Source organism: Mustela nivalis (assembly GCF_964662115.1).
Source record: "Mustela nivalis genome assembly, chromosome: 15".
Lineage (NCBI taxonomy): Eukaryota > Metazoa > Chordata > Mammalia > Carnivora > Mustelidae > Mustela > Mustela nivalis.
In genome coordinates, this window is record NC_139034.1 from 23,359,745 (window position 1) to 23,383,302 (window position 23,558).

Below are 23,558 nucleotides of genomic sequence, written 5' to 3' on the forward strand. Positions count from 1 at the left end.
TTTGGCTTGTTTCCCTCTAGCTCTCATGGCTTTCTGAGGTAACTCATTAGCCCCAGAGACATGTATGACGAGAGTAGTTATCCTGGGACATTTAGTGGTGAAACCTTCTGGGAAAATTCATTTAAAAGAGATCCACTTTTCTCTAGAGTCCTCCAAGTTATGGTTAGTCTACTTCTCCCAAATCCAGTTTTACTCTGACTTATAAGCTTGGCCCCACCAGATGCAACATGACCTGAGCCGAAGGCAGAGGCTGTTATATCTGTTATATCTCATTTGGATGAGTCTAACACTTCTATTTGGACAGACTCATAAGAACATCCATAATAAGTCATTCTTGCTTTCTTTCCCCTCTGGTCCTTTATGAAATTAGGCAAGTAGGATTATACTACTTGAAATGACCAGGGCTTTTTAACAAGCTTCTGTTTTGGAAATTATATATATATATATATATATATATATATATATATATATATATTAATGTAATAGATTCCTGAGCGCCTACCGTAGTGCATGGCCAAGTGCAGAGCACATGCAGTATCACAGTGACTAAGAAAGTTCTTGCCCCACAGGGAGCTTATAGCCCAGTTGGAGGCAACTGGGCAGAAAACAAATATTATTAAAGAAGTATTGCAAATAACCATTCTTTCTCATGTATCTTGTAAAATGCTACCTTTAATGGCCTTCCTTTCAAAATATTAGAATTTATCATATGAAATGGTCATGCTTGAGAAACAAAAACAAATATTAGCAATTTCATATGGTTCAACGATACACCAGGAGAAGTTATGAGAATTAAATCAGTACCTAACTTCTAGAGTTTTAGGACCTAACACCTTCCCATGTCTGCTCCCCACCGCCCAAAATCCCATCCTTTTCTAACATGAAGAATTTGGAACAGTTTTCATTCTCAAGTGGAGAAAGGATGGAAAGAAACACTACATTTGACCAAAGGAGTCGTGTGATGGATTCCAGCTCTCTTCTCTATTAATCTACTTTCCAGGAGAAGTTACCTTTTACTTTTCCATTAGCTCTTTTCTTTCTTTCTTTCTTTCTTTCTTTCTTTCTTTCTTTCTTTCTTTCTTTCTTTTTAAAAAGATTTTATTTATGTATTTGACAGACAGCGATCACAAGTAGTCAGAGAGGCAGGCAGAGAGAAAGGGGGAAGCAGGCTCCCTGCTGAGCAGAGAGCCTGATGTGGGCTTGATCCCAGGACCCTGAGAGCATGAGCGGAATGCAGAGGCTTAACCCACTGAGCCACCCAGGTGCCCCTCCATTAGCGCTTTTCAAAGAGTGAGGATCAAAACCCAGCTCCCGGAATACTCTCCCTGAATAACTTAATCATCTATCTTGGCCACTTACTCCCCCCCTTCATTCTTCTGTCATTCGTTCAGTGGTCCTGGTAATAAGTGATGTCCGGCCAATCCAACAGAGCCACACTTTGGTCCTGTAAACTGAATCTCTCAGAGGGAATGCTGGGAAACAGGGCTGGATTTCCAGCCTCTCAAACGAATGGTCTAGTGGTCATGCCTGTTTACTTGCATAACAGAACATCTTTTTTCCATTGTACAGACAGGCAAGGGCTCCAGCTGCCTTTTCTTTGCTTCTCAAGAGAGGCTGCCAGGGCAAATTTCGGGGGCAACAGTGAAGTATTAGGTGCCCATGATCCTTGTCAGGAGCAACCACAGTGTCCTACCTGGCCCTCTGGCTTTGTCAGCTTGGATGCGTCCCAGTCGGAATACAACAGCACGTTCATACTCCTTAATGATCTAAGAGATTAAGGGAGAGCATTTAGTCCTAATGGTTCATCAGCTAATAGAGAGAGCCCAATTTATTTCCCAGGGTGTTACCTTCAAGCACATCCATATGGAGATGGGGAAGGTAATGATCATCAGCAGCAAAGAAAGGGAAAACAGGATCCAGCCACATACACCAAGCCCTTTACTGCTGATGCCTAAGAAATGAGGATGAAACAAGCCTGTAACTTACATGGTTCTTAGAAAACCCATTCAGCCACATGAGTAAAGCTACTATACAGAGTGCTGGCCATGCCGGGTGGCACTGAGGAAATCAAAACCCATGCACACTGGCAAATGCAGTAAAGACACACACGTGCGTGCACACACACACACACACACACACACACACTATTCATTGAGGGTTTTAGATTGAAATCGACCTGTCCCTTCCAAGGAAAGTCTCATAGCAATCAATAATAACAATTACCATGATATTTAGTAGCACAGACATGGTTTATTACCCTCAAAACACATAAAACATGTCACCCAGTGTATAATTCATGGACTAGCTCCATCAGAATCATTAAAGGACCATTTTAAAAGACACATTCCTGGGCACCCAGGATTCTCCAGGTTGGAAAGCAAGATACCTACTAGTACCTACTAGTACCTACTAGTATCCCCAAAGGGTGACAGTATGGCAGGGAAAATGTTTTGAAGAGCCTGTAGGTATGAATTTCTGTGAGAGCTCTCTTACCTATCAAAGCTGTGGCATTGGGTAAGCTGCTCAATCTTTCTGAGCCTTCACTTCTCCATCTATAGGATGGGAATAGAAGTCAACTACCCTGAAGGACTTGACAAGGACTATATGAGATTATTTTTATATGGCACTTGCTCCATACATTAATATCTACATTAATAAATGTATATTACTATCTTTATTCCCATACAGATATTACAGGGACTTGTCAGACACGGATATTTAACATTTCTGACTTTTCAAGGAATTTTTTACATTGATTTGTTACATCAGATGTCTTTTTGCTAAACACACATTATGATAAGAGGGGCATTTTGGTTTAAAGAATATTGCCCTGCAATGCTAAGTTCAAATCGTATTTCAATCACCTGAAACTTCGTAGCTTTAAACACTTCCATTAGACAATTTGTCAAGTCTTAGAACTCTAGTTTGTAGAACACACACAAGTCTGGCTGACCCTTTTATTCTTTCCTTTTTTTTTTTTTTTTTTGACAGACAGAGATCACAAGTAGGCAGAGAAGCGGGGGAAGCAGGCTCCCTACTGAGCAGAGAGCCTGATGGGGGGGGGGGGGGCTGGGATCATGACCTGAGCCGAAGGCAGAGGCTGTAACCCACTGAGCCACCCAGGCACCCCTGACCCTTTTATTCTTATTTTATTCTTTAATCACTATTCCAATTTCTTTTTAATTCTCATTCCTTCTTTTCTCCTCTTCTTGACAACTGTCCCCATCCTCGCTCCACACTTCCTCCAACTGATTCATATTCTCCACACAAGCACCCGAATTAACTATATGTACTAGATATCTTCACCCAGATAATTCCACAAACACGTTAGGCTACCTCTAGACCCATTAATGCCCAACCATCCATTGTTCGCGTTAGACGCAGACTTATCACTGCCATTCACCTCGCCAACTGCAGAGGGCGCTAGGTCGAACTGATACCACCTCATATCCATCCTCACTCACTGCTGCTGACTCATCAGTGCCCACATCCTAAGTTTAAAAACATTCAGGAGGGTTCTAGGATTCTGCACTTAAAACAATGCTGCGATGAGTGCTCTTTAATACGTGTTTTTGTACACCCATGTAGGGTAAATGCCAGGCAGGGAAAGTGTTAGATCAAAGACATTAGTATTTACAATTTTGTTAGGTGGTTAAGTGCCCTTCAACGAACTCATGCCAAACGCACTCCTGTCACTATGCCGACTGCCCTGCGCTTGGTACCAGTACCCACCAAGTACTTTCTCAGTTAGTGCAGCCCCAAGATGGGAATTATCTACGTTTTAGATACACATTTAGTATTAAAAACTTTTTGTGCAAATGTCCTTTAATGAGTTCTAAATACACGTAAAGATATACCCAATGGCAATAAGGACTTACCTGCATACTCAAAGTTTACATTTTTTAAAATGCCACCTTCCAAAACTTTGGACCCCAGTGAGGTGGATTGGACTATCATTATGCAGAATTAAAAAAAAAAAAAACATTTTGTGCATTCTAATGGAATCTTTGTTGCGTTTTGTTTATTCATGCTTTTTTAATCACTGTAATGACACAGCCTGTATATAAACATTCTCATCGTACAAAAAAAAAAAAAAATCAAAGCAGTACAGATGAAACTGAAGTCCCTCTGACCATCTTCTCCTTAGTCCACTTTTATCTAGAGAGGTCCCATTATTATTGATTTGGTGTGTTTCCTGATAGACCCATTCCTATGTATTTACATACATATGTCTATCCTTAGAAAACACTTGGCTTAGATTCATAGATCTGGTGAGCTATGGCGCCACACTAACACTCCAACTTTTTTATTTGTGTTTATTTATTTTTAAGATTTTATTTATTTATTTGAGAGAAAGAGAGTGTGAGAGAGAGTACAAACACGTGGGAGTGGCAGAGGAGGAAGCAGGCTCCCTGCTGAACAAGGAGACCACCACCCACAGAAGGCGGGGGAGAGGGGATGGCGGGGTATGGGGGTGGGGGGGGATACGCAGCTCCATCCCAGGACCCTGGGATCATGCCCAAGCCAAAGGCAGCCTCTTCACCAACTGAGACCCCCAGGTGCCCCAACACTTCTACTTTGTAAAAAAATTGAATGTATCTTAGAGATATTTCCATGCCAGTATATGCAGATCTACCTCCTTCTTCTTAATTGTCGCACATGGGTTCATCCCGAACCTGTGTCTGGGTTTATGTAGCTACTGGATATTACAGTCACTTGCAGTTCTGCCCTTACCAACAAGGCTGCAATAATGGGCTTGTACAAGCCTCTCTGGGACCAGCCGTGCTTTCCTGGAGTTTTGGTGAATGAGTTGAGCTGGCAGCACATTTCTGGCCACCTGGGGTGTATGTAGTCCCCTGCTGCAGTTCACAGCTGCAGTTGCAACTGGCATTGCAATCATTGGGATTCAGGATCCTTGAGGGTTCCCGGAGCTGTGACTTTAGCAGTACAGCCCACAAAAGCTGCTGGGACTCCAACAAGATCCCAGTTACACTTTATGCCCTGAGCAAGCTCGAGACATTTCCAGACTAACTACAATCTGGACACCAAACTACATTAGCAAGTGTTCATGGCAAAGATGCACCCCCACCCCCCGCGACCCGTAGGCGCACCGCCAGAGCCCCATCAAGTCCTTGTCTTGCCGCAGGAGCTGTGAGTGAAGCTTTGTTAGGTACTAAAGGCGCAGAGGGAGACAAGAGATGTGGACCTGATTCACCTTCCAAGATTCACACCTGAGCATTAGAATCACCCCGGCCACTGCCTCCGCCACTGGGAGAATTGAGAATTATGGTGCCTGAGGGTGTCATTAGCCGCGGTTCAAGTGGGGCTGTGAGTGCAGTCGCTCCCTGTGGGGCCCTGCCACCAGCCTTGTGAGCTGGCTGCTTGTGGCTGCCGGCAGAGGCAATCTCTCAGCCTCCCCGCTCCATGAGCCCAGGATCTGAAAAGATATGCAGGGACTGTGTCCCAAAGCCGCCTCAGAAACCTCCCACACGACCTCTACTTCAGCCTCCATGAGGCTGCTGCAGGAGCCTTCCCTGGAGGCTGAGGGGGTAGCGGAGAGAAGGAGCCCCACAGCCTCTGCACTAAGCCTCCCTTAGCACACCTAATCACCTCCTGCTTTCTCCCAACCCATGGCTGTGTATTTTCTGGGAGTAACTATCACAATACCGTACGGACATCACGGTCTGCTTACTTCGCAGCAGAGAACTGGGAAGTAACAAGCTGCTCCCGATTTCCCACTCCTCCATTTGACCGTCTTTTGCCGCTTCTCTACCAGGCATGGTGCTAGAACTGAGGAGACAACGGAGAATAAGATGGGGAACTTCCCAACAAGGGTTCACGTCTAGCAGGAAAGAGACCATAAGGGCGGGTCTCTGGGTCTCTGCTGTGCTGCCTTCTAGGCAAAAAAGTGGGGATTCCCTCTTGTATGTGGCTGGGACAAAGAACGGGGTGAAGTCTAGTCAACGCATTTCCTTCAGTCTGGAAAGACAAGGGCGAGCTCAAATAAATTAGCACAGAACCCAGCCCACACTGCTGAGGCTGGAGAGAAGGACCCTGGGGCTTCAGCTGAAAGGACTTCAGGGATAACCAAGCCTGGCCCTTCGTTCTGCAGCCAGAAAATCTGGTTAGTCTTGTCATCAACATCGCAATCTCTCTTTAAGTAAAGTGGGACCTAGAAGTTCCACCAATTGACAGACATCCCTATCTGCCTTTAATGACTCCGGCAGTGAGACAAGACATGCCTCGGGGGCTTTGTTCCTGGCACTTAGCTACAACCCGTAGCACAGAGGAAACTTAAATGCCCTCTAGGTCTAGGTGTAAACACTCAAAGCAAGGTTGGTAACTTGCGTGAGGCTAGCCCCACGAATGCGGCGCTAATGGTGGAAATGAATATCAGTACATAAAACAGGCTGGGTGACTTGGCTCCTTATTTCTTATTTTGGCTTGGTCAATAGTATTTAATTGTGAGAGCAATACTACATACAGTCCTTGCCCCCAGATCCGTGTTACTGTAAAATAGCTATTCCTTCTCTAAGCAGAAATACAGTTTGAGGTACTATGACATTGTTTCAAAACACCAAAATCCAATGATGTCTGGAACTACAAAGGGATCATAATCCACAGCTTCCAGAATGGCAAACACTAAAGACCCACAATATCACATTTTTGCAAAGTTGTGGAGCGACCTGAGCCCTCATGCAAACTGATGCAATCATCTTGAGAAACGGTTGAGAGTATCTCCTGAAGCGAAGCACACCCTTGTCTACCTCTCAGTCCTCAACCTCTCAGGAATACCGGACAGAAATGAGCGGTGATGACAGTGAAAACCCATTCGAGAATGGTCCTTGTGATTTTATTCATAAAATTCCGGAAATGGAGAGCCACCCAAATCCCTCAACAGTCAAGTGAATAAATAAAGTTGCGGTACACTCATCCAAAGGAGTACTACCCAGAGAGAAGAAAGACAAGGCTACTGCCATATGCAAAATGTGGACGGATCTCATAAACAAAATATCAGGGAAGATAAGCCAAACCAAGAGTACCTGCTTAGGATTCCATGTATAAGACTATACCCTGCATGATCTCATCTATTTTGTGTCATTCCATTCAAGGACAAGCAAAACTAATCAATTACTTTTGCAGTCACAGTAGTAGCTGTGTCTAGTCAGAGAGGTTGGTGGTGGTTGGGTATTATGGAGGAAGGCATGAGGAAGCCTTCAGGTGTGCTGTGTATTTTCCTTATCTTGATGAGGGTGGTGATTACCTAGGCTTACATGTATAGAGGCTCTGGAAATAAAGACCAACCAAATGCTAAAAGCTAAGGCTCTTTATCCAGAGCATGCTGTATGACGGAAGAGTCAGTCTCTGTCACTTGTGTTTTGGCAGAGACTCAAAGGCAGGCAGAGGAGCCGGAGAGCTTTAAGGTGGAGAAAGGAGAAGGCTTCAGGTGTGCCTGATTGGGGAAGCTGTAGGTGGGCTGACCGAAGGAGGGGCATCCTGTGTGATTGGTTAGGGTGCATATCTGGCTTTCTTTAGTGGGTCCTAAATTGGGAGCAGGGACAGAAAACCAAGAAGCTGTCAGTTACTTATCAAGTCCTGACCTTTGGGGACCAAAAGTTGCAAAAATTATTGTTTAGCTTCCTGAATTGTCACAGAGATAACAATCTGGCTTCTTGTAAGACTGACTTATAGTAGGCTGGCTTCCTGCGCTGGTTCTTGTAGACGAAGGGGTTGTTTGGGGGGATGGGCTGCCCAAACTCCCCAACTGAGTTGTGTTTTTATACATGGTCCAGCCGTTTTCTATTCGTATATTCAGTCTCTCAAGAGAAACTCTTAAAACTTGTGCATGTGTTCGTATGTATCTTATACTTCAGTAGATAATTCAAATAAAGACCACGGGATGTAAGATCAGGCTAGTATTAAGGATGGAAATCTAACTATTTGCTCTACATTCTCAGTGAGAGGACAGAGAGAATAGAAAACCCTGTGGACAGGGACAATGCCCAGCCTGGAGGAGACGTGGTAGCCTTGAGTCATTTACCGTGCATTCTAACTGAGACAACTTCACATGAAAGCTAGATGACATCCCATCTGTCACTTACCCTACTTACGCCTTAGTTTCCTCCTCTATATACAATAATAACTAGTCATGAGGATTAAATAAATTATATGTAAAAGATATTAGCCATATCAGAAGGCCCTCTAACCAACCAACACACTGTCTAGGATCGTCCTCGAGGTGTATTTTGGTCAAGACAGTCCTAACACTTCCCTCAGACTGACTAAACATCAAATAGCTTCTTCCAGAATCTCAGACCCTGATCTTCCTTACCCTAGATCATTTTCTTCAGAATACTTATTGTAAGTTCTTTCTCTGCCCCTTCAAGACATAAACCTTTTTAAAAGACTCTTGCTAGGATCATTTTGTCAAGGACCTGGGACCATTCCTTGGAAATGTCATCATCAAAGAAGGTAACACTCCCCGTATTTGTGGGATGGGAGAGCCTGACTTCAGTGGGCACCTTGTTCCAAGTTGTAATTTTACCACCAGTCAGAAAGATACGAGAAAGGTATTAGTAAACACAGATGGCCTCTGACCGGCACCTAAGGCCATCCAGTAATTTTCCAGGAGCTCATTCCAAGCCTTAAAAACCCTCTACCCCTGTTTCAGGACTGTTCCTTCAGACTGAGTTCTGGCCTCTCTCCTCTGTTGCAATAGTCTTCACTAAAGTCTTCAACTTCAGTGCAGTTTTTACTTTGACCACTTACATGTTTTTGTTTGTTTGTTTTTTGTTTTTTTAATTTGGTTTCTTTTACCAGATAGAATTCTAAGTATCCATGGTGGATATTCTGGTCCATTCAGAGGATGACTCCTCTGTATAGGCAAGAACTACATTTTCAAGGAGAATAAGGCTCTGCCCTTAAACGTGTCTACCTCCTTAAAGTAACACTGCCCCTGCCTGCAAGTCCTTGCAGATTACTTTTAAAACCTTAACGACAGACAGAGAAAGAGAGAGACCAGATCTTTAGCGCAAAACTACTAAATCAGAGCTAGATGCTGATCTCACCACTGCTCCTCCGATGACTACAAAAATTCATAATCGTAAGAGTTCTCTCAATGTCATGATTACATCTCAACTACAGAAGGGTGATCTGTGCTTGAGAGTCACGTGAGCTTTGGGACACATGTGTACAGAGTTCTTTTTTACCCTTTGATTTTTTATAGAAATATTGAGGATAAATTTTGAACTAGAATGTTCAAATGTTCAAAAAGGTATGCAAGTAAATAAATGCTTTTAATGCCTTAGGCTCCCCCTTCAGCTTAAGCATTTAGGCACTGCCAACCCCATTAAAGTCCCACGTCATGACTTCCCTGGGGTTGCGGCTCGCCAGGCAGCTGCCTCAGGAGGAATTCCAACGAGGCTTCATCCCATCAGTCAAGTGCAGCAGCAACTCCCAAGCACGCCTTAGGAGACCAGGCTTCACACATGGGCGCTGAGCAAGTGTGAAATTCAGTTTTTCAGGTGGCAGGTCTTTGGTCTCTTACCTAAGCCACATACTAACACACATAAACACCCTCCAGGAGAGAAAGCACCCTGTCCTCACACATCTTTGTGCCTTTGCCCTGGCCTTCGGGTTCCCCAGGCCCCCATTCATATCCCACATTCTCCTCTCCCTCACCTAGCCGCACTGCTCAGCTCAGCTCGCACTTCCCCCTTCTTTTCCAGGAAGATTCTTCTCTTTTGTCTGCCCTTTTGAATGCTCCTCTTCTAATTCACCCTTTAGTGTGGCTTTTCACAGGACACTCTACTTTTCAGTTAACTTGGGTGTCTTCCCTGTGGATCTGTAGTTCTTTGAAAGCAGGCATTTTATTTTTATGTCTCCATCTCCTGTACACAGTAGGTTCTGAACTCATTCGTTGAGTAAATGCAGTGAAGGACACACCAGATGCTCCGAGCTGTCAAGAACAATGCTCAGCAACGTAATAGGGTTATTGATCTGTTTGAAGTTTCTTGTCTGGAAATAATGATCCAGCAGGAGAGACTCTGTTTACTCTCAAGAGAGTCAATTAAACTCAGAACCCGTATGTCCTCACATTTTCTCCTACATGCTACTGCCTCACTGTTCCCATGTACCATTATGAGAAGAAAATAGAGAAACTCTTTTCCTTGTGAAGGAGTCCGGAACAAGCCTCCCCCAAATTGTTCCACATTGGCCTGTGAGTGATTCTGAACTGAAGCCACAGAAGACCCAAAAGACTCGAGAAGAGCTTTTTACTTCCCCCTTAACTGCCTCTAAGAATTTAGATACAGGGCCTGGTCCAGGAAGAAAGCTCTCCCCAGGGATAATTACCAAGAGTACGGTAAACTAGGGGGGAGATGGGCAGGAACGGAATTCCTCTGTGGGTCCCACTGTTTCTGCCTGGTATGACAAACATTTGTTTACCAAAATTTTGCTCTTCTCATCTTTCTTTGTGTCTTCCTCTTTTAGGAAGCCCCAAACCACCGTCCCATTATTCTTAGGTCAGAATGGGACATCAGCTCAATCACCTACTGTCTTAGAGCCTCTCATGTCTGTCAAGGTTCATGTATGTGTGACATTATAATTCATTTTTTCTCTTGTTAATCTTCCTTATATCTAATTTAATTAGTAGACCAGGCTAAAGAATCTAAAAGGGTACAGAAAACATTTTTCTTCTTTTATGCCTGCATCAGGTTTGTCCCTCCTCAGCCTCCCTTTTCTGTATGAAATAACGGCATTACCCATAGCAACAACAAACACTTGTCCTTAAGATGTATGTCCAGTCTCATGATAGTACTATTTATGACAGTGGTAAATAAAAACACTCTGAAAGTACAATGGGGAGATAATTAAGCAAACCATGACATACCTACACAATATCATATTGTGAATATATGTTTTTTAATTGGTGAAAACCCAGAAATTATGATGGTATGGTGTTAAGAGAAAAAAGCAGAAGAATACAAAATTCTAAGAACAATATGATCTCAATTAGCACAAAACACATGCAAAGAAAAAATATTGGAAGAAACTGGAAGAAATATTGGAAAACTATTTCCAAACTGGAAGAATATCCAAAAATATTAGAAGAAATTGGAAGAAACTGACCAAAATATTAGCAGTGGTTAATTCCGAGTGGTGGAAATATGATTTATACTGAAGGAGTCAGAACAAGGGTTCTCAAAAGTGTGTCATTTTGGCAGGTGACTATTTGGAGCTGAAATCAAGACCCAGTGGGCTCAAGAGAAAATTTTCTCCCCTCTTATCTACCTAGAGGAAGTTAAATTGGAGGTTTTTCCCAGAATGAGAGTTCTTACCAGAGATGAATTTGATGTAATTGACCCATCTATATGGCAGAGCAAACTTCTAATAACCAAACATCTGGTCTTCTTATGACTCTGTTAATTGTCCTTCTTCCCTTTGAACCTCAGGCCCCCAGCCCATTCCGTAGCTCAGGATGGCATATATACCTCATTTGACATTTCTGTTTTTAGGACCTCTTATGTACGTGGGGTTCCTGTCTGTACAAAGTTAAATTTGATTATCTCCTGTTATTCAGTCTCATGTCAATTTAATTCTGAGCCCAGCCAGAAGAATCTTTGAAGGGTAAAGGAAAAATTTTCCTCCCCAACAACAGTGTTCTACGTTCTCGTAATTTTTGATACCTTTATACTATTTAAAATAAAAAATTAATCACATCAAGTAAAAAAAGGAAAAAAAAAAAAAAGTCCTTTGTATTTCCAGAGCAAGAAAGACTAGAGGATGCCCCGGGGAAAAATAAAAGGTGTGTGGAGTGAAAACAATCACCTTCCCTGGGCCTAGGTCTGGGGTTGCAGTGTTAAAAGTTCTTCTCTCCTTCTATTCACTTCCCATCCTATGGAGTACGGTTGGTAAAGTACAGTCTCCACGACTTCCTGGTTCTTTCCCCACAGAATGAAGGATTTTAAGTGTCAAATGTAAAATCTAAAGTGAAACCCTCCTGGTAAATACTATCGATATTTTCATCACCTGAAAATCATCTTCCCTCCTGCCTAGTTCTCTGAAATGTGCACCCAACTTGCATCAGGGAACATTTTTCAGCAAAAACACAGAACTGCTAAAAAGAAGTACTGTGCTTCTCAAAGTGTGTTCTCAGACTGGCAATGTCACCAACTTGCAGCTTACTTGGATGAAAAATCTTGAGTCCATCCCAAAATGAGAGTATCAGGCCTTCCAGAGATAAGAACCCAAAATCTGTGTTTTTAAGAAACCCCCTGGGAAGTTTTTGGGGTTTTTTTGTTTGTTTGTTTTGGGGTTTTTTGCATATTAATGTTGAGAAGAAATCCTAAGATTTGGATGATTAAGATTCCAATTAACTTCACTTTAAAGAAAAAAAAGGAGTACAAGAAAAGTCAAAGGCTAATGAGGAGTGTTGCCCTACTCATTCACATGAGTAAATGTCTAACAACTTGGGGGGCTAGATCCTAATTTATAGCACTCTATAGGTTTTCACAAAGAGATCTACTCTTGTGATGTCACCGAACTTGGAGTTGGGAAGAGAGGCACACTAGTGGTTTCCAAAAGCTTCTGCCTGAAGCCAACAGCACGGTACACAGAAGTCTCCTGCTGGAGTTGATAACAAGGACTGAGTTATTCATTTAATCCTCTCAACATTTGTGAGTGGAAATTTCTGCACAGCTTGCAGCACTAGATAATGTTATCTTGTTAATGTGTCCAAGATGGAGAAAGGCAAGGGCAAACTCATCCCACAAATCTCTAGAGAATGACTAATCCTATATTTCTCAGAAATTCCCAAAACCACATGAAATCAGAAGTTGCAACCACTACGTTCCATTTTTGTCTGTACTGTGGTAGCACAGGCTTTTTTCATTATATTAAAAAGTCAAAACCAAGTAACCCCATGGACAGTTTATCTCACAGATAAAGGTCCAGTCAGGTCTTCGCTTATTAAATGCAAGCTAAAATGTCTCATGAAACTCCTTGTTTAAAAAGCTAATGGAAGGTACTTCGGAGAGACCTCCCACTCAGACTTCTAAGGGATATTTGCTGCTTCCCACATATCAGTTTAGGCAAATATCTCTAAATGTATACGTTTTCTTTTACAAACTGATAGCCAAGTGTGTTCTCTATCTCTGTGACTTCTTTGGCAACATAAACAACAGAGAGCATGGGTCAAACCTCTCTCCCCGCCCCCCATGCATCATCATCATCACTATCACTTTCTGGAACTTTAGCAAGTTTTTAAACCCTCCAAGACTCAGTTTCCTCCTTCATAAAATGAGATTAGATGAGAATCTACCTCAGAATTATTTGTAGGATTTAAAAACATTATACAAGCAAAATGCTTCATAATCCAGACATGCTATTCAAGGTAGTAGTTAGTACTTATGGGACAAGTTTTATTTCCTTCAACTTTTCTCCAGGTATCAGACATAATGCAGCTCAAGTCATCTTTTCTTTTTAATCATAGCATAATCCGATGATATTTGAAAATGGATACATTTCAGCCTGTTTAACGTGTTTTTGCTATGTAATAATAATAAAAAAAGAATGTAAAAATAAATATAAATTCTATCTATTACTAAAGAAAAGAGCAAATTACAGATTGCTGTTTAAGAAGCCGATAAAGCCACAAAAAGCAATGAACCCCAAATCCCGGGCTCTAACCGAATGAAGCCAATCCCGGTATGGATTAATCCCCCTCACCGCTACTTTGTAACTCTCAGAATTGCCAGGGCTCTTGCTTCACTTAATATACCTAAAACAAACTTAGGGCAGAAAAGAGGAACTTACCCACTAAATTCTCTTTATCCTGCTTCTGAGGGGAATTCGCCCCAGGATCCATCTCATTCTTGAGAAGCTTTTACACTTGGGCAGTTTTCATGGGTTTGGAGCCAGGCCTGGGCTCCAGGTGCTTAGGAGAGAGGACAAGGAGAGAGCCGGAATGAGCAAGCGAGAGAAGTTCCTTTCCTTTCATGAGCACCCCAAGGAGCAGTTTCCCTGGTGAAGGAAGCCTGTTAACACAAACAAAAGGATTTTTTTTCATGAGTTTAGGCTGCCTTTGTTCCTAGAGAAAATTCAAAAGAACATGACCTTCTGATGGCATTGTTTTCTATAAAATATTTCTAGATAATTCCCTACATCATTTATATTTTATAACTCCCTGTAGTTTATTCTCTCACAATGAACTGTAGATATACAGGGCAAGTGTATCTATCCTTATGCTGCAGATGACATTTCATTCAATTCAATCTATACACTGCAGTGAGGAATCTTCTAAAACTTGAATCTGATCATGTAGCCATCCTGCTTAAAATAATCCCAGGACCACCAATCATTAGCATGACAAAGAGGAAAATCCGAAGTGTCCCCAGAGACCCTGCTAGTCCTTTCCAGTCTCTCTCATATGGTAATCCCCTCACTCACTTAGAAACAGCCCCGTTAGCCTTCCTTGAATACCACTAAAGCTATATGTGTCCTCTGTGCCACAGAGCCTTGACACATGTTACCATAGGCATAATTACTTGGCCTCTAGAAAAAGGGTTGGCTAACTACCGCCTGCTAGCTGCACCTGGTCTGCCCCCTATCTTTGTAAATGTGTCACTGGTACGCAGTCCTAGCCATTTGTTTCTGTGTTCTCTGTGGTCACTTCCCTACCAGACCTGCGTAGTTGAACATCTGCTATAGAGACCATACAGCCTGCCACACCTAAAACATTTTCTCTTTGTCCCTCTACAGAAAGCATTTGCTGAGCCCTGACATACGTGACAGCTTCCGTAAGAGATGTGATTAGTTGTGCTGTTTTCGCCACGAAACCTGCAGCATTAGAACGGTGCAGGCTCACCTCTGCTGCCCAAAAGATACTGGTTGAATGAATAAGTGATTTGTCAAAGATAACAGCTCACAAGAGGCAAAGCTCCTTCTCGAATCCAGATCCCCAGGCTCCTGTCCCAGGAGTCCTTCTTTCATCAGACCCCTTCCAGCCAAAGATAATTTAGCTGTTACTCTATCATGGAGAGGACAAATATTCTACTTGAATGATGGTCATCTTTCTCCTATCACTATTCCAAATAATATTTTGTTTTCCTCGGTGTGGAAGCAACACAACCCAAAGCCAACTCAGATCTTTCTCAGGTCATCCTGTCTTGCCGGTCTTTCTTCCCCCGACCATCTAGTCTCTTTCTTCTCATCAACTTCATCTTTAAAAACCTCCCAGATTGGGGGTTACACTTGCCAACTAATTGATACTCTTTATTTATTTATTTATTTATTTATTTGGCAGACAGAGATCACAAGCAGGCAGAGAGGCAGGCAGAGAGAGAGGAGGAAGCAGGCTCCCTACTGAGCAGAGAGCCCGATGCGGGGCTCGATCCCAGGACCCTGAGATCATGACCTGAGCTGAAGGCAGCGGCTTAACCCACTGAGCCACCCAGGTGCCCCCTAATTGATACTCTTAACTGCATTCTCTACAAACTCAAATTACAGTAATAACCAAGGCTGTCATCCACAGTTTGTAATTATAAGAATTAATATGGAATATTAGAACTTTGGGAAAGGAGGCTGGGGACCAGAAACTCAGATTAAAACAGATGCATGTGTGTGCACCGAGTCAGGGATTGTCTACTTTAGAATACTTTCCTCCGCATTGTTGGCGTACATCCTTGGCTGTGGCTCGATGTGGAAACCATGCTACAGGCATAGTGGGTAAGAAAATGGGTCCTGGGTTCACACTGCCTGCCAACGTGGAACATCATGTAACTTATTTAGTTCCTCTTCATGTTCTGTTTTTTCATCTGTGAAATGGGCATGATGAAGTCTCTAGCAGAGTTGTCTGAGTGAGCAGTATATGAAACATTACATGTAAAGTACGTAGAATCGTGACCGGCATTAATAAATGGTAACCATGATTACTGTGAATGAGAGCTGAACTGTGTTTCTCAGGACTCAGCGATCTTTCTAACATGAGAATGCTGGGTCAATTTTCACACTATGTCTCTTTTCATCCTTGTGTCAAGCACAGAGAAGATGGATTAGTGATTGGTCCAGTATTTAAAAACATTTGTCACCTTTGTCTAACATCTCTCCAGTTTCCTGCAAATCTGCAAACTTGAGGGCCATTCCTGCTTCTGCCCTGTAGTTCTTCCATTCTGTTCTGTTTCTTCCTACACAATCTCTGCTTGAGCACCAGGTCATCATAACTTTGGGACTAACCTCGCATGGAAAAGAGCAACAGGAAAACTTCCTATGTCCATCATTTCTTGGGACAAGGTCATAGACAATCCTTGCCTGGAACAGGAAGCCCCTTTGTCCTCTGAATCGGATGACCCTCCACAGTCATCCAGCAAAAATGTTTGGAAGTACTGCTTTAGCTCATTTCTAGATACAAGTCCCCTTAATATTAGCTGGATACCACTTAGGCGCAAGGTTCAAAACAACAGAACAATAATTGTTCCCTGGTGGTGGCTGGCAAGAGCCTTCGGGGCACTTGCCACAAATGCCTCCCTGTGGAAGATGACTAAGCAACTGTTTTTCTTCTTCCTGCAAAATGTCCCGAGCATCTCAGCCTAGAAAGCAAGAATGCTTTCAACAAGGACAGAATGCCTGGGACAGCTGGGGGGGTTCTGGAGATGAATGAAACACGGGATCATTCACAACCTTTCCTCCTCCTTAGTGTAAAATAGAGATCACTGTGAGCCACGTTAGTGGAAATTTCTCCCCTCTGTCATGGGGGAAATAAAGCAGATCACCAATTGTGGGAATGAGCTCCCAAAGAAGGTTTTTCTGTGTTTCTATAGTTTCATTCTATCAATGACTGAACTAGGGCAAGGTCCGGAAATGAGCACAGCTTGTTTGTTTGTTTTAGGACAATTGCGATTTTAGAAGTCCTAATTCTATTCCCACTCTTGACCTACAGGATGTTGTCCCCAAAGATGTATATTTGATTTGCCCTGAATGTTCATCTTAGGGCACCAGTGCCTTCCTGAAACAATTTGTTCTAGCCTCAGACCTTTCTCCTTCTCTAAGCTTCTGGTTTAAGGAAACCTCTCCCACCACATGTCATCCGCCATCATTTCATTTCTTGCTAAGACGCACACAATACGTTCTAGGACATTTGCTGCTACCTTAGGAAAACGTTCCCTTCTCTTTAAATGATGATTTCATTAACTTTTCACCGATGTGTACCATCCATTCTATTCTATTCCTTCTCATTTATCCAATTCTTGAATTTCCACCTCCTTAAAAAACAATTTAAGTCCACAGATCTGTATGGATATTTATAGTGATAACTCCCTAAACTGCCAGTTCGACCTAGACTCCACTCCAGAATAATAAATATTTTCAACTATCAGCTGATGAAATCTCTCTACCTAAGTATATCCCCCATTAATGAAATAATCAGTCCATTAGAAAACATTCTATTAAATGGACATTTTTATTATGGAAATTTTGATGATGCATGTGAAATAATACATACAATGCATATAAGTATATAATGTGTATGCATTTATTGAATGAAATGAACAATGTATATACCATCCAACCTCAGAACTAGAATACAACCAACACCATTAAAGCTGTTCGAGTATCCTTCACAAGACTTATCGTACCTCCCCATAACCACAATCCATAATTGTGCCGATTATTCTCTGGTGTTTAAAACAGTTTTTTAATCGTAAATGTATGTATCTTTTAAAATTTAGTTAATTATTTTAAAAGATTTTATATGTTTATTTGAGACAGAGACAGAGCATGAACAAGGGGGAAGAGGCAGGGGGAGAGGGAGAAGCAGACTCCCCACTGAACTGACAGCCCCACACAGGATTCCATCCCAGGACTCTGGGATCATGACCTGAGCCGAAGGCAGACACTTAACCAACTGAGCCACCCAGGTGCCCCTACAATGTATGTATAGATCTTGAAACAATGTATCACTTAGCTTTATCTGCTTTGACCATGTAAAAATACACATGTATTCTCCTGTGATTACCTTTGTGGCTCCATATTGTTTTTAAGGTTCGTCTACGTTGCTGCTTGAGGCAACTGTTTGGTCATTTTGAGTGTACCTCACACATGACAAACAGGCCCCCATGCATTGACTTATCTAGGATATTTAAAAGTTTTTGCTATTATAAATCATGCTACTATGAATCTTTTTGTACATATGTCTTGGTGCATATATATATGCAAGAGTTCTTCAGTACCTAAAATCAACGTGTGCACATTCAGAAATGGAATTGTCAGAATTTATGTTCAATTTTACAAGACTGTTGTAAACAGGATTTTGATTGTTTTCAAGTGGTTTGTTATCGACGGAATCTTCCACTAGCCCTGTACTGCTCTCAAGTATTGCCTGTGTTCCACATCCTTGAAGCGCTTGATAGTGTTGGAGCTTTTAATATTTGACAACTGAGTGGGTGTAAAATAGTATTTCATTATAATCTGAATTTAGATTTTCCTGAAAAAAAATTTTTTTTAGATTTCTTATTTATTTGACAGAGAATATAAGTAGGCAGAGAGGCAGGCAGAGAGAGAGAGGGGAGGAAGCAGGTTCCCTGCTGAGCAGAGAGCCTGATGCGGGGCTCCATCCAGGACCCTGGGATCATGACCCGAGCTGAAGGCAGAGGCTTTAACCCACTGAGCCACCCAGGCACCCCAGATTTTCCTGAATTTTAATAAAGCTGAGCAATTTTCACAGGGCTGTTTACAATTCATGTTTTCTCCCTGTATTGCACTTAGTGTTTTGTGCTTTTTATTTTTTATACTGATCGTATATAGTCTTTATATACACACTTGCATCTATTTTTAAGATGTATATAACGTATACATATTAAATATATATTTATTTAATATACATAATAAATATATATATAATGCGTATATATATGTGCTTGACAGTTACATGAAAAGCAAATATAATTCTCCCCATTGTAGCTTATCTTTTCACCTTTTCAATGATGCCTTTGATATCAAATATGGGAAGCTTCAATATACTTAGTGTCTGGTATGTCTTGCGTAAAAAGCTATTCTTTTCTATGGAAGACAGGATGTCCTTAAGACAGGATATTCTGTATTTTCTTTGAAAGCTTTTAGAGTTTTTTTCTCTTTTAAGTGTTTAATCCACCTAGAGTGGCTTTTTGTGCATTGTGTAGTGCAGGGGTCCATTTTCATTTTCTTTCATATAAATAACCAGTTATCAGAGCACTTTGTAACAAACTGTCCAATACCTTAACTGATCTGCCATGCCAGCTGTTATAAACTGGTCCCATTGGAGTGAGTGCTCATGGTTTCCTTATTATACTCCACTATCAGTTTGCTTATCTCCAGTGAATACTACATTGTCTTCGTTTCTGTGCCTTCATTAGTCTTGGTATTTGGTAGAGCAGGTTCTTCATTTCTTTAAAAGAGTATCTATTCTTTGTAACCATGATAGTCCATGATAGTTGTGTATCCTCCATTTAAATAAGTTTTCTTTAATGATTGTCATAAAGTTAAAAAAAATTCTCCATGATGTTGTTACTCCAAATTGAGAGGAAGGAACTGACATGTGATTTCTCCTACTACCAAATTGAGAGGAAGATAAAGACTTCCCATACACCTCTTGCTCCCACACATGCATAGTCTCCCCCATTATCAAAATCCTCTGCCAGCGTGGTACACTTGTTGCAGTGGATGAACCTACATCGACACATCATTATCACCCAGAGTCCATGGTTTGCATTAGGATTCACTCTTGGATTAATGTATTCCATGGGCTTGCACAAATACGTAATGTCATGATAATGTTTATGATGATGTCATCCATCCCTATAGTAGCACAGAAATACTCTACACCCCTGCTCTGAAAACCCTGTTCCCCACCTATTCATCCTTCTCTGCCCCTCCCCCCTCAAAGCCAGCAACCACCGATCGTCTGTGTCCAAGGTTCTACCTTTTCCAGAATGTCATTTAGTTGGAATCCCATGTAAACTCGTCCAGATTGGCTTCTTTCACTTAGTAATATGCATTTAGGGTTCCACCATGTCTTTTTATAGCTTCGTTGCTCCTCTTTTTAGTTCCGGATAGTATTCCATTGCCTGGTATTCCTTTTGTTGAATGAAGTTTTTTCCTGTTGCTCATATTTGAAAATGCAACTGACTTTTGAATATATTTGTAAATCTCACTAAGCTTTATATCTTCCTTTGTACCTTTTTGCCATTTACTTTTTTATACCTTGTCATATTAGCAAGTCTGTAGTACAATGCTGAACTACATTTCACTTGACCAGCCCACTTTTTTTTTTTTTTTTTAGAGATTTTATTTATTCATTTGACAGACAGAGATCACAAGTAGGCAGAGAGGCAGGCTGAGAGAGAGGAGGAAGCAGGCTCCCTGCTGAGCAGAGAGCCCGATGCGGGGCTCAATCCCAGAACCCTGGGATCACGACCTGGGCCGAAGGCAGAGGCTTTAACCCACTGAGCCACCCAGGTGCCCCACTGACCAGCCCACTTTTAAAGGGCTATTTCTAAAATTCCATAATTAAGAATAATGTTTGCTATACTTTTATAGATTTCCTTTACCTACTAAAGCTTCATTCTTTTCATAGTTTGATAAATGTGTTTTTTAACCATTATGGTGATTTTTATCAACCATTTTTTATAGACTAAAAAATGGGTTTTTCTCCATCTGATGATTATAATTTTAGATTTAATTTTATCCTTGCTTTACTATTAATAAATCTATCCTTTACCCCTGACAGAAACCCAGCTTGGTTATGGTGTACCATTTCCTAAGAATAATTTTGTCTTGCTGATAATTTATGTTTCTCTATTTTCTTGGGTAAGGTTGACTTGGATTTTTTTCTCCTACTATGCTTGTCTGAGTTTTGGTATCAAGGTTAAATAGGTCTATAAGAATAAGTTGGTCTATTCTCTTGGAAGAGTGTGTGCAGTAGAATGAGCCTGAAAAGCCTTCTGAGCCTACTGCTTCCTTTCCATTTACAAGTGCCGTGATACCAACATACAGGCAAGTATGACATCTTACTGTGTGCTTATTTCTTCCACTTTTCTGTGCCTTCTCTGTTTTTTCTTACTCTATTTGCCCTCTCCACCATTTAGGAGTTCAAAAAGCTAATGATTTTGAAGATTTGTTCATCTGAGAGAGAGAGACAGAGTGCTTGTGAGAGTGGAGTGGGGAAAGGAACGAGGAAGAGAGAGAGAAAGAATCCTCAAGAAGACGTCCCACTGAGTATGGAGCGGGAGGCAAGGCTCGATCTTATGATCCTGAGATCATGACCTGAGCCAAGATCATGATTTGAGTGGAAATAAAGAGTTGGATGCTTAACTGACTGAGTCACCCAGGAGCCCTGAACACGAATGACTTTGAACTCTAAGACTTCTACCAGAAATTAATTAAATTAGGAATTTAAAAATTTAGTCAGAATCAAAATGCCCCTCTTGAATACAAGGACCTGGATACTTTAATTTTGATCTCCCTTTCCAACTGACTTGCCAATGTTGCCCAATCTTTTATCACTTAACTGACCCAAATTATTTACTAAAGTTGTGTCACCTTTAGAACCAATAAAGGTTCACTAAATTTAATTTGGAATAAAGCCTTTTTTTGAAGTCAATAAATTTATATTTAAGGAATTTCACATGTGATTTCTCCTACTACCAATCACTTTAGTTTCCCCCAGTCTGTCATAATGTTCCACGTTTTTTAAAAAGAACTTTTGCTCAATCCACAGTTGTCATTGTCAGTTCCCAATGTTTCTTCTTCCTTCTTTTTGAATTCTTAAGCAGGATCCAAACCTAGTGTGGAGCCCGACACATGGCTCCATCTCATGACCCTAAGATCACAATCAGCCGAAATCAAGAGTCTGAAGCTTAATCGACTGAGCCACCCAGGTGCCCCCCAGTTGGACTTTTTAAAATCACTTGGATATGGACATACTTCAAAAAAGTTCCCACTTGGGGCGTCTGGGTGGCTCAGTGGGTTTGGCCACTGCCTTCGGCTCGGGTCATGATCTCAGGGTCCTGGGATCGAGTCCCGCATCCAGCTCTCTGCTCAGCAGGGAGCCTGCTTCCCTCTCTCTCTCTCTGCCTGACTCTCTGCCTACTTGTGATCTCTGTCTGTCAAATAAATAAATAAAATCTTTAAAAAAAAAAAAGTTCCCACCTGTAATCTTTGGAATCCAATTTCTTCAAGCAATTGATTTAAGGGCCCTAGAAGTTAAAATTATAGAAAGTTAATCGATTACTATTTTGTCAAGTGATTTAAAAATATATTATTCCTTAATTGTTCCTAATTCTTGAAAGTCTCGTTCCATCCACTTTTAACAAGAAATGTTACAGGTCTCATTGTCACCCCGGCAATGTTGGAAGCATAATCTGTTTCTCAATATAGCCACATTAACCATCTGTGGACAACACAAACCGTGCTCAGTTTCATCTAGAATGAGGCCTGGAGTAAATGAAGTCCTTTCTAAAATTGTGACACTAAGTATATTTTATAAATGCAGACTAAACTCTCCTAGCAAATCAAGTGGTAAAATTAAAGTGGCTTAAAATTAAGGATCATCAATTATATGATTAAGTGTTTGCAAATCCTGTGTGACTATGGGGCTTTATGGAAAGAGAATGCAAAGGTACATTCTAACCCTTTTCCATAATGTAGATCCTCACCATCTCCACTTTTGGATTTCTGCAAAAACCACCCAGTGTACTACCTCTAACTCAACTTCCATGCTGTAGCTTGCATGACTTTTGCAAAGTGCTTTCTATTTCAAATTGCTGACTCAAAACAAATGCCCAAGTCCTCAGCATGGCTGTTACAAGGTCTTTTGCAGTATGTCCCTTGCTTTTGAGAATCCCCAAAACTACACCCTTCATTCAAACCCCACCCAGTTATGGGATTATTTTGCTGTGCTGGTCTGTCACACTTTGTGCCTCTATAAAGGATGTTATTTCTTATTCATCCCAAGACTTTAATGTCACTGAGGCTTTCTGGACTCCCTCAGGCAGAAAGGTACTCATGTTCTCTCTTGAGTATTTTCAAAGCACTTGGTAGTACAAGTAGTTTGGTTTTGGTATTGGTATTAAATGCTTAGTTCAAATTTACCACTTACTTTATTGTGGGACTTACTTTTTGAGTTATTTATCTGGTTAATTAAGTTGCTAGCTAGTACTTATCTCATAGGGTTATGAGATACATAAAACCAGTCTGCAGTAATTATTGCAAGTGCTCCAAAAATGTTCTCTTCATTTTTTTTTATAAACCTTTAAGTGCCTGATACACACAAGATGCCAGAAATACATCTAAAAGATGAACAGGACATAGTTCCTTTGCTATGATGACAGTGACTCACAGGACAGTAAAACTAAACCTTGTAGCAGCATCACTACAGAAAGATTACTTACTAATTTTTCTTGAGTGAATGGTCAACATATATATACACAATATAATCTTGAAAAGGTTTTATAAGTGTAGACTTCGAATAAATGACAACTTTCAGCAACTGGCATCTGATTAACTATGCAGTTACATTCTGTGTTTGC

At 41.3% G+C, this 23,558-nt stretch overlaps 2 protein-coding genes across 2 annotated transcripts in view; one reads left to right on the forward strand and one right to left on the reverse strand.

The window, feature by feature from the left end:
• FREM2 (FRAS1 related extracellular matrix 2) overlaps positions 1–14,941 on the forward strand; it is a 187,453-nt gene extending 172,512 nt beyond the window's left edge. The window contains exon 24 of the mRNA XM_082700380.1: positions 14,761–14,941. Coding sequence (XP_082556506.1) covers positions 14,761–14,781 — 21 coding nt within the window. The 3' untranslated portion in view covers positions 14,782–14,941. The remainder of the gene's footprint in view (positions 1–14,760) is intronic.
• Positions 1–22,226, reverse strand: part of STOML3 (stomatin like 3) — a 29,410-nt gene extending 7,184 nt beyond the window's left edge. Inside the window, exons 1-4 of the mRNA XM_082700470.1 lie at positions 22,180–22,226; positions 13,816–14,036; positions 1,848–1,951; positions 1,694–1,766 (exon numbers count right to left, since the gene is read on the reverse strand). Coding sequence (XP_082556596.1) covers positions 1,694–1,766; positions 1,848–1,951; positions 13,816–13,867 — 229 coding nt within the window. The 5' untranslated portion in view covers positions 13,868–14,036; positions 22,180–22,226. The remainder of the gene's footprint in view (positions 1–1,693; positions 1,767–1,847; positions 1,952–13,815; positions 14,037–22,179) is intronic.
• Between the last annotated feature and the right edge of the window lie 1,332 nt (positions 22,227–23,558).